This window comes from Halyomorpha halys, unplaced genomic scaffold (assembly GCF_000696795.3).
Source record: "Halyomorpha halys isolate HHAL.00 unplaced genomic scaffold, Hhal_1.1 Scaffold110.1, whole genome shotgun sequence".
In the NCBI taxonomy this organism is placed as follows: Eukaryota; Metazoa; Arthropoda; class Insecta; order Hemiptera; family Pentatomidae; genus Halyomorpha; species Halyomorpha halys.
Genome location: NW_027112640.1, coordinates 282,230 through 294,170, shown reverse-complemented (window position 1 = coordinate 294,170; position 11,941 = coordinate 282,230). Strand labels below are relative to the sequence as shown.

Below are 11,941 nucleotides of genomic sequence, written 5' to 3'. Positions count from 1 at the left end.
CCGGGTTTCGGCACCAGTTATGTATTGGCGAAAGCAAAATGTAAAAACAGAGAAGAAGGAATAAGATTTAACTCGCTTGAACTGCTGTAAAACACTAGCTTTATTGTATTCGGTACATCTCTTATATACGTTCGATCAGCTGATCACCTCAGTCAGCTGACATTGAAATAACAGCTGACTCCGTAACTCCCGTACCGTAACTTATATATATATATATATATATGAAAACATAGTTGGTGTTACCTGCTGATTTACAATTGATCTAGAAATCTTTTTTTATTCCATTAATTCCGTTGTTGTTTTTTTTTGTTTGGTTTTTCAAGAAAAGGGCTTGAAGATCACTCGCATAACATAACTCTAATGTCTCTTCTTCATCTGTTTCCCTCATCAGCTCTGCGTGTCTACGTTTTCACTCCTCAGACCACGCAAGACCCTTTCTAGAGTGCTTCTTTCCCACAAGAACCTTCACTCCCTTGAATGTCCTTCTGTATTCATCTCTGTCTAAACAATCCTGGTCCGTCAGCCCCACCTGATCCAAATCATCCCTAAATTACTTGAAATATCCTGTTGAATTTTTGTGACATTGGATTCGTTGAAAGATTCTATAGTTTAGTCTTTCAGGTTTCATTCTCATCATATGTGCATAGAACCTCAGCGTTCTCACCCTAACGTCAGTCTCTAGGTCTGTTGTTTCCGTATAGATTTCTTGATTCGACTTCAACCTGTATCCTTCAGGTGTTCTCTTAGGTCCATAGATCCTTCTGAGAATTCTTTTTTCTATTTTCAAAAGCCCCTCTGGGCTGGGAAGACACGAGGTTTCCGTTCCATAGATTATCGCTGGTTTGATGACCGTGTTATAATGTCTTATAAGATACGACATTATAACACGGTCATCAGCTTAGCTTTTATAGATAATTTCTTCTTGTTATTATATATGTTATTATTATATTTCTTCTCCTTTCCTTAAACCCTTCTCTCTCCGATATATTTCTCCAAGGTACTTAAATCTCCGAGTCACTTTAATTGTTCCGGGTTTGGTTTCAACCGTATTCTTCTTAAAACCCTTTTTATTAAAGCAATGTGAAAAAAAATCGTTCGTTGAATAGAGATAGTGTAGTTCTAAACTCGTGTAGTTTTACCAGACAGCTTTCTTCAGTGTTCTACAGACAGACAACTTGTCACTTTATTTATCTCACAATGGATGATTTGTTGGAATAAAATAAAATAAAAGAAACAGGGGGTTTTATTAGATACAACTATATATGTTTATCTATGGATGCTTTATTGATTATTATTTATGTATGGATGCTACATACTAATTATATACCATACATGTATATGATATACACAAATATTAACATATATAACTATATATTGGAGTAAATATATATACACTAATTCTCTAAGTGTAACCTACACAGGGTGTACTGTAAATAATGTTCGAAGATCAAGGACGTGATACTACATTTAACAATGCAATAAAATAGTTCGTTTGACTTATGTTTCAATTCCGAATAAGGACGGATAAAGTTTAAAATTTACTCAACATGGAAATCAAGGAAGAATACACCAAATTCAAAGTATCAAATAAAACGGTATATATAGATATAACAGATAAGATGGAAAAACAGCTTAGGAACCTAAAATTTTGAAAAAATCGAAGAATTTTTCTATTTTGACTCACAGGCCAGTGTAAAGTAGAGATAGGAAAAAAAAATTCTAGCGAACAGAAGCTTCTTCCGCCTGGAAATCCACTTGAGAGGCATTATCTCACCGGGACTACAAAGTCATGGTTAAATAAAACCCTGATATGCCGATTTAGTGTACGCTCTGATAGGACGAGCGGGTAAGCAAGACTCCTGCTGTTCTACAGGAGCATTCTTCACCGATTCTTTGGTACGTCAAAAGTAGACGTGAACAGGAACAGAGCTAAGGATAAAGACATCGTGGAGTCATCCGCTTCGGCTCTGATGGACATGTTACTAGGGGGCCGAACTTGTCTTTCCTAAAGAGATGATGTCCGATAAACTTTAGGGATCGAGAAACCTAATAAACAACTTCAGATTTGATTAAATACATGTTAGACTCTAATTTTGATAAACTCACAAAATGTGATTTCCAGTGAAGCTCACCACAATATGTACAGTTGAACCATATAAAACATGAAATACCTGGAAGCTGCCAGAAGAAATCCATTGATAAATACTTCCTCAGACAGTGGTAAAAGACGGCGTTTGTGGAGGCAAAACACTTTGGCTCGGTTTTTCTTATCTGCATATTGAAAAGCCGTTCTGTGATAGAAAATATTAAATATAATTATTTATATTATTTCTTTAAAAAGTATTTACTAAACTTTAGCCTAGAGGAATTTTAGCCATGAACCACATCTAAACAAAACAAAAAAAAAAATACTCCATGTTTCTATATTTTTTGTATGTCTTTCTAGTACTTCAGTCATACTGACAATACATTAATCATCACATTTAATAATATTTTTTTGTCTTCTATTGTCTCTAAATATTTTACAAACATGAAATGATAATTCTCTTTTTTTTTTAACTTCTTGGAGATAGTCTTCAGAACTACTCGTGAAATTATGTGTGCGATTCATTTTTCACTTATTGAAGTTATAATAAAGATAAATATAGGTTATTGGCGATTCTCTGAAAACTGGCAGTTTAGAGTTATGAGATTTAAAAAAAAAATCTGAACAAAATAGGTAAGACTCAAAGCATATTCTTGAGATCAAATCCACTTTTTAAGTTGAGAATTAAATCTTCAAAATTTATAAAATTGTAGGTAACATTATGAATCGATACCTACCAAACTAATCATGCAAATAGGCAATAAAACATGTACATGACTTGTTACCATCAATTCTAGTTATAAACATAGATTATTATTATTGGTAATGCTGTGTACTAGTAGCAGATTTACTTGGGATGCCAGCATAATCGCTGAAGGCAATTATCCAAAAATAAGTTAATTAATTGATTATAAATTGAGTCCTAAAAAACTATTATTATAATTGGATTCCTTTCCAAAGGCTGTTTGTGTCTTTACCAGTTTACCAATTAAATGCCTTTATATTTATAAAATGTTGTTACCATTAATTATATAGGATAATAAAGAGTGCTATATTGGGTTATATATTAGTAAACAAACTACATAAAGAAACTAAGTATTTATTTACAATTTGTTATTATGATTAAAATGGTTCAAATGATTCAGATAAAGGTTGCCATAAAATATAAATTATTACATGACTACTTATTAGTTAATTTATACTTATAGCTGCTGATGCCGTGGGATGTAGTGCCGTAGGTGTCTTCTGTTTCATCAGGGATGTCCAGGTCTCCTGGTCTTCGTCTGGTCGAAGTGCATCCTCTGAGTCTGCCTCCTGACTGTGGTCCTCACTCGTCTAAACCTTCCTGTTCAGTGTGTCCGTCTCTCGTCCCCGTCTGGTCCTGCAATGCCTCCTTTTCCTGCCCTTGTTACCCTACTCTTTTTCTCCCACTACCCTTTTTAGGGCGTTACCTTATTTTGAAATCTCTTATCTCATTGGTCGTCGATGTCCGCAGACTCCCGAGGCAGGTGTCCCCCTCCTCAGGGCCAACAAAACATGTGTAACAAAAAGTTTGACTTGTCCAGGAAGGGCCTGCACCTGGTTAATTTGATTCTGGTCCCTCATCCTAACCTATTTTGTGCTTTGCCACTTAAAGGTTAGTCAATCTAATTTTCTCAGGGGCCTCTGGTAATGTGACAAACTTAGTACAGATGTTTCCATATCCGAGGATGCAAAAAGCTTCCTAGAAGGATACCTTGACCAGGTATAGGGGCAGATGACGAAACACCTTAATAATATCCCGGATGTCCAAAACCCGATACATAGCAGTAAGTAAATAGTAGTCAAAAATTTTTTGTTCCTTTTTGACCATACCCCAACTATCTTCAAATTATTATTACTTTTATTTTTTATTTTAAAATTTCACTTATGCCTTTTGGCATGCAGTAAGGATATTTTTCATGTGTGTGATTAAGAACTATCACTTTCCATACTCATTTCCGAAACCTTTTTTATTGAACTGAAAGAATGAAAGACCACTGGTAAACTGGGTAATATTCATTAAAATTATTGAGGCAATTAAAAAAGCATTTGTACAAATCCTACTCACGTGGCCACTCTCTCCGAGCTGTTCAATGTTATCACCCTCAAGCGCTCAGCTATTTTTTTGTTGGGGGAGTGCTCAAGCATCCCGTAGTCCCCCTCGGTGTTCTGGCGGACAATCACGAGGTCGATGTTTTGGTGTATTTTCATCTGAAACAATCCTTCATCTTAAAGTAGTACTGTACTTACCTTCTCCAAAGGTTGTTCCGCTATTTTTAAGATTTTTTAATATTGTTACTTTACTTTTTGTTTTTCATAATAAATCAAAATTAAAAAAAATTAACATTTTGGAATGTGGAATTTGGAATCCAAATCCGAGCCCGTTTTTTGCAAAAACCAAGATTTCTTTACTAACGTTCCCCTACCACTCTTCAAAATCTTTATGTTGAAGATTTTACGAAAACTAACGCTTCTCCCCCATCTCCCTCTCCCTAAAATCATTATTTTAAACGCCTCCCTAAAATCATTAGTTTAAGGGGTTGCAAAAACTAACGCTTCTCTCCCATCTTCCTTTCCCTAAAATCATTAGTTTAAGGGGTTGCAAAAACTAACGTTTCTCTCCCCTCTCCCTCTCCCCAGAATGATTATTTTGAACGCTTGGAGGCTTTGCAAAAACTAACGTTTCTCTCCTCTATGACTCTCACGAAAAACATTATTTTACCAGAAGTCCAATATTTTAAGGCTTAGATTCAGCTAAAAAAGTTTCATAAAAATTTAGGAGACATTTTGGAAATTTGGTAAAAAAATTGGGATCTCTTTTTAGTATTATTTTAATCCAAAACCTTTTACTAATGTTGCTAGTACAATATATTAATAGTAAAGTGCGTGTCCAAGACGGTAGCACCTATCGCCCGCACCCCTCTGGGCCGCCCAGATTTTATACATTTTATTGAGTGTATAAATATGTTACATATATCTACGTGAGCTAAATGATAAACCGTATAAATAAATCGGAAATATTTTAGACATCAATTATAATAGCTAACCTTTTTCTTTAAGCCTTTGAATGATTTAAATTCTGTAATAATAGAATGTAAGTCCAAAACTCGTCTTACAGCCATGTTTTTCGATATTTCTGGACGAAATGTTTCATCCACAACTGTTTCTTTGTCTAAATTGCCTGAAATAAAATTTATATTAATGATTTATATCAAATTTTTATCTTGAAATATTTTTCGTATTTTTTTTTTTTTTTTTTTAAGAATGATATCTATACATATCACTAAATATATTATGAGATCTAGGAAATGAAAAGGATTGAAAAAAAATTATTGTAATTTCCAAATTTTGTCATTTTATTAACAGTCTCGTGAGAAATATGACTAATTCAAATAAAAACAACTTCAGAATCAACCAATCACATCTTCAAAACGGAAATAAATAAATGCATTATACTTACAACATAAATAATCAACCAACCAAGTTAACATAGAAATCTTTAAAAAAGTGTTATCTGGGGGCTTGGGAAGGCCCCCTATCTACAGAAGTACCAATCAAGATCAATTAACTAGTTGGCACTAATTTTAATTAGTTTTACAATTAGAAAACACAATTTTCCAACACTTTCAACTGGTTTTAGTTAAATTGCTGCCTGAGCTTCAAGTAGAAATGAGCAGCCCACAAAATTGACCTATATAACAATAGGGAGAACAATATTCATAAAAAAAAATTGTAATCAGTTTCCGAAAGTCCTTTTTATTATTCTTGTGTATGTTATAAAACTATAAAAATAAAATAAATTAAATTTTTCATGTATTTTAGGACATTTGTATTGTTGTTTAAAGCAATTTGTGAAACTAAAATAATAGGTCTGGAAACAAAATTAGAAAGTTAATAAACAAAAGTTATTGTTGATACCACAAAAAATGTCCCGTCGATTCTTTTTTTTTCTTACAACTTTTACAATTGGCCCCAACAATTAATAAGGAATTATAGGTACTGTTATAATTTCTGTGAAAAAGGGACATAAAAACTTTAATTTTCATACCCCCTTAATGAAACCAATTTAATTAAATTAGTTTTATAAATTTATATCTTTGATATTTTCATAATTTTATTATTGTACAAAAACAATAAAGTTTTGCCTAAACCCGGCGCAGTATACATTACTATATTAGATAATCAAACTCGAGTCTGGCACCCAGGACTGCCAGGATTATCCGTTCCTATCTCTCCGACAGATTATTTCAAGTAAATTACAACGACGCTTATTCATCCCTATTCCGTCAGTCTGCTGGTGTACCTCAGGGTAGTATCCTTGGTCCTATCCTTTATACAGTTTTCACAGCTGACATCCCAACCCATCCTAATACTATCCTCACCACGTATGCCGATGATACATGTCTATTGTCAGTGAACAATGATCTTTACATTGTATCCCAAACCATCCAATCCCACATCACCACCCTTGATGAATGGTGCCAAAATTGGAGGATTAAAATTAATTCCAATAAATCCCACCAAATCACATTTACCCTTCGTCGTAAACCAATGACCTCTTGTCCAACAGTATCCTTTAATAATACCCCACTTATTCCTGTCGAACAGATCCATTACTTAGGACTAAATCTCGACAAACGACTGACATGGAATCCTCATACAAGACTGAAAAGACAGGAAACTGCTCGTCGATTTCGACTATTACAACATTTACTAGACAAACGGTCTAAATTGCCTATCCATTGCAAAAGACTGATCTACATGACTATTATAAGACCTATCTGGACATACGGAGTTGAGCTTTGGGGCTCTACTAAACCATCAAATTCCTCTCGAATCTAATCCTTACAGTTCAAAATCTTTAACGCTCCTTACTTTTTCACAAATCAAGTCATCGATCATGACCTCAATGTCCCATATGTTGCTGATTTGGCCAAAACCAGATACCATTCCTTCCATGGAAAACTTCCCAACCACCCAAATCCATTTGTTTCTAACCTGGCTTCTCCTTCATTACCTAATACTCCTTCTGGGCGTCTGAAAAGAATGTGGCCTCGAGATCTTCTCCTCTAGAAATGTTATTGGAGTTCTATCAATGGATAGATTCTCCACATGTTTGTATCATGTCACCTACAGCAAATTTACTTGTTGTATATATGTTATACAGTTGTAAATAACAATAAATAAATGATTTAAAAAAAAAAATGATCGATCAGATCCGCTACCTTGGATTACATATGGACAAACGATTGACTTGAAATGCCCACTCAAGACTGAAAAGACAGGAAACTGCTCGTCGATTTCGACTATTACAACACTTACGAGCAATACGACCTGAACTTCCAACTAATTGCAAAAGACATATTTATATGATTATAATAAGGCCTATATGGACTTACAGAGTTGGGTTTTGGGGCTCCACCAAACCATGGACTCCTCTCGTATCCAATCCTCACAATCCAAAATCCTTATAGTACGAGTAATCATATAGTTTAAGTAATAAACTATAATAAAATAAAGTAATAAAACCTTATAGTAAGTAAGAGCTCTTATAGTAAGAGCCCAAGAGGAGAAAAAAGGCAGTAATCTCACCCCAATTTTTGATTAATTTAATGAAAACTATGCATAATTAATAGTGAAAATTGATGAGGCTGCCAAGTATAGGTAGGAGGCATACAAAATGGTGGCTGTTTCAAAACGATAAAAAAAATTAATTTTTCATTCGGAGCTCTATATCTTAAAAAGTAGCAATAATACAAGAACAACTTATGAAAAACTTTATTTCAGAAACCATTAGAGGTACAAATGTCTGCCAGCACTCAAATTAAAGCTAGTTAAATGTACTATAAATTAGTTAATAATGTTTATCTTTGTAGAAGTAGTGGTTTTTTGATATTTGATATTTGGCAAAATAAACTTACAAAATGTTAATTTCTATTTGTTTGTATAAAATGTTGGATTTTTGAAAAATATATCTCTAGACTCATAAAACGCACACATGTCTGCCAACGCTCAAAATAAAGGAAATTTAACTTACTATAAAGTAGTTTATGACACTTATCTTCGTAGGGGTAGTAATTTTTATGATATTCACATATGAATATAAATTTGGCAAATGAAAATTTGTCCCAACAACTATAAGTCAATATATTTTATCAAATTTCATGAAAACTACTACTCCTACGAAAATAAACGTCATTAAACTCACTTTAATTTGAGTGCTAATAGACATCTGTACGTCAAATGATTTTTGAGATATAGATTTTTCCAAATAAATTCACCAACTACTGATCTTTCAGTAAGTTCCATACAACATTTTTATGAAATGTTGCTTTTTAAAAAGCTATATCTCGAGAACTATTAAACGTAAATAGCTTTTTTAGGGCTAATATTTCAGCAAATTTACTCTTCTTTAAATAATGTTCTCTTAGATTTTCTAGTGTCGCTGGTAGTTTTTAAGATATAGAGCTCCGAATGAAAAATTAAATTTTTTTTATCGTTTTGAAACAGCCGCCATTTTGTATTCCCCCTATTTATACTTGGCAGCCTCATCAATTTTCACTATTAATTATGCATAGTTTTCATTAAAGTAATCAAAAATTGGGGTGAGATAACTGCCTTTTTCCTCCTCTTGGGCTCTTGTACTATTAGTACTTCTTACTTCATCACAAATCAAGCCATCCATTTGACCTGTATGTTGCTGATACTGATCCTTTCATGATAAACTTCCCATCCTCCCAAACCCACTTGTTTCAAACCTGGCTTTCCCTTTAGAAATATCATTGGGACCCCATCAATGGGTAGATTCTCCCATGTCTGTATCATGCCATTCTATAACTAACGTCAAATTTACTTGTCTTATATATTTTATTCAGTAAATAAATTTTAAAAACCTTTAATTGCTACACCGTTTCTTTTGATAGCCATGATCATGTTATCAAATGCTTTATTGTTGTCAATTTTCTCCGTTACTACTTCCCAGGCCAGAGGTGCTCCACAACACTTGAGTACGTCTTCCAACGCCTGCATGAGGTCTCGCGACTTGCCGATTCCCATAATGATCGCCAGCTGAAAACATAAATAGTGATGCACGTATAAAAGTATAGTTATTAATATCGGAAGTTGAAATCCTTTGGATATTTATGTATTTACATACGATTCCAGGTATATACACACGCGAAAAGAAGATAAGATCACTAAATACCTTATAGATTCATGGCTATAACGATTTAATTATTTACAGTACCTGAACAATAATTTAATGGCTTATAACGATAAGTTTTTATGTTTACTATCTAGGTGGAGATTTCGATGATGTCTGTCAGATGATTGCTTTGGGTAGATAATGTAAACTTTAGACTTTTCTCTTATTTTGTAATTTCCTTAACATATACAATTTTACAGATTCAAGCTTATTATATATATATATATCTGTTATGAACTCATGCATCACGCTCACTGATATATATATTATTAGAGTTGTAACGTGATACAAATATTATAATTATTGAATCGTAAAGCAACGTACTGGTATAAATTCGCGGAACACCATAATAAAAGTTTATATTATTATATTCCGTATAATATTATAATTTAAATCTTAATATTTCTGATCAAATAGGGCTTCTTCTTTAGTAACTATACTTATTTTTTTATTGATTATTTTTAAGTAAATGACTATGAATAAGATACTCTGCCCCCCCCCCTTCTCCCCCCCCCATCATAAACCACTGAGGGGAGAGAAAATATAACGGTCTCCACGCTTAAGGCTGCTCGGAAGGATAATAAACAGATCCAATGATAAAATAAAGATATAGATCAGGCAGTTGTGGTCAGCTCCAAGGCATGGCTGATGCCAATTGGGATGAAGAGATAGAATTAGCAATTTTAAATAAGCAAGATAACGTAAGCTGACAATTAGGATTTTTTTTTGCCGCATTTATCACTCGCTTACTGCATTAATACAACTGATATCGCAATTTATCAGTTTTTAATTTATCCTGATGTCACAAGGAGTGATTTAAAATTGAATAAGAAAACCGTAAATATATGACACCCTGTCTAAAATTGAGTTCAACCTCAAAATATTTTCACAATTGAAATTTTAGGATATTTGGATATGTGATGTTTGCGGCGAAGAACTGTGAAGAGATCCATTTGTTCTTGTCAATCTTGAATTTCAAAATTTATCTTAAATACCTTTTACTTTCCTCCTTTTAATGATTATTATACTTTCGACTGATTTTCCAGTAAAAAAACAACAGTATGTATAGAATAAGAATGAGATCCATGATATGATCCGCAGATTTCATATCTACCACTGTCACATCTAATCGCAAGAAAGGTCTATAAGACTAGATTACAAAAGCCGTTGTATTATTATATCTGTTCGTTTGTATTATATCTATTCGAGTGATCGAATCGAAATTTTTACACAACCTTCTTCAATTGATTAGGAAGAGATTGAATTATTTTTCCGAAATCTTAAAGATTCGGTTGCTTGATAATTTAGTAGAACATTAGTCAGTAAGAGGTTACCGCTCCCTCCCAACCTCAGAAGCTAACATTAAGGATTTCATGCTAAAATTTCTTTTTCTATTCTATGCCCCAAATTTATCAATTAAGATTAGTGTGACGTACATTGTACTTGCCGCCTTATTAAGATTAGTGTGACGTACATTGAACTTGCCGCCTTATTAAAATTAGTGTGACGTACATTGTACTTGCCGCCTTATTAAAATTAGTGTGACGTACATTGTACTTGCCGCCGTATTTCTCAGGCTTTCTTTCCTTTTTTGATTTCCTCTCGTACTTGAGAGGTTTCCATGGCACATCAATATTGTTCCTTCTGGAATAATTGAACATGGGAAGAATCTTCTTTCTGATAGACATTATTGATCGATTATTATATAATTATTGGAAAAAAAAACTTTTCTTTTTTTAATTAATAAACAATTAAGTACAAATGATAATGTTATTATTCAACTTTTATAATAATCTCATGTGAATAATAAGTACACATATGATCTGATAATCGTAATAAGAATTCTTCTTTTAGCATTCTGTAGATAAAAATAATAAATGTATAACAAATTTAAGTACACAAAATATAAGATTTATGAATGTAATTAGGATAAAATACTTTTCTATTATAACAGTTTCGAATCAGGGCCGCCCTTAAAGTGGGTGAACCTTTGAAGGCAAGCCCTTTTAGAAGCCTCGTTATTAGAAAAAATAATTAAAATTCCAATTATACGACACTTTCAGATGAAATCAAAATATAGTGAACTTCTACAATTCACAGATCAAGCGTAATTACATTCATAGGGTGGAGGGAATGGAATGACTCTAATTGAACATTTCACTACCAATCGAGGCGATGATGAAATGCAAGTTTATCATAACAAATACTCTGAGCCTTCATTGAAATAAATGACAAAGCTAAATTGAGGGAAATAAATGAAATATTGAGTAGTTAAAGAGAGAAAGGGGGGGGGGGGGAGGACAGGAACATTAAGAAACGAAAAAAATATTTTCTTTAGAATACTTTCTGAAGATTAGATAAAGTATTTGGACATTGGACAAACCTTAGCTATGTGATATGCAGTAATCATTTTATAAAGGTGCCCGAGTTCACTTTAAAGCTAACAAAATTTCATATATTTTTTAAAAGTGTAGCATTGAGACATGATACAGGTTGAAGATACATATTAAGGTGATATTTCTTTCAAATGTATTTTTTGATATAATCATGTTTATTGAACAATACTACATTTCTTGGTTTTTATTTATTTTTTTAATTCTATAAATAAAAGTTTTGATGGCAAAGTTTTA

General features: G+C 32.9%; 2 protein-coding genes across 3 annotated transcripts in view; one reads left to right on the top strand and one right to left on the bottom strand.

The window, feature by feature from the left end:
* The window catches only part of Root (ciliary rootlet coiled-coil, rootletin), a 133,933-nt gene that overhangs the window by 81,930 nt on the left and 40,062 nt on the right, over nucleotides 1-11,941 (top strand). The window lies entirely within an intron of this gene.
* LOC106677842 (uncharacterized) overlaps nucleotides 1-11,941 on the bottom strand; it is a 28,292-nt gene that overhangs the window by 8,699 nt on the left and 7,652 nt on the right. The window contains exons 2-6 of one of the 2 annotated variants that reach the window (XM_067050415.1): nucleotides 10,862-10,988; nucleotides 9,001-9,175; nucleotides 5,155-5,288; nucleotides 4,176-4,318; nucleotides 2,172-2,291 (exon numbers count right to left, since the gene is read on the bottom strand). In XM_067050415.1, coding sequence (XP_066906516.1) covers nucleotides 2,172-2,291; nucleotides 4,176-4,318; nucleotides 5,155-5,288; nucleotides 9,001-9,175; nucleotides 10,862-10,972 — 683 coding nt within the window. In that variant the 5' untranslated portion in view covers nucleotides 10,973-10,988. Of the gene's footprint in view, nucleotides 1-2,171; nucleotides 2,292-4,175; nucleotides 4,319-5,154; nucleotides 5,289-9,000; nucleotides 9,176-10,861; nucleotides 11,067-11,941 lie in introns of those variants that run through there. The other variant, XM_014415990.2, reaches the window with a different exon arrangement.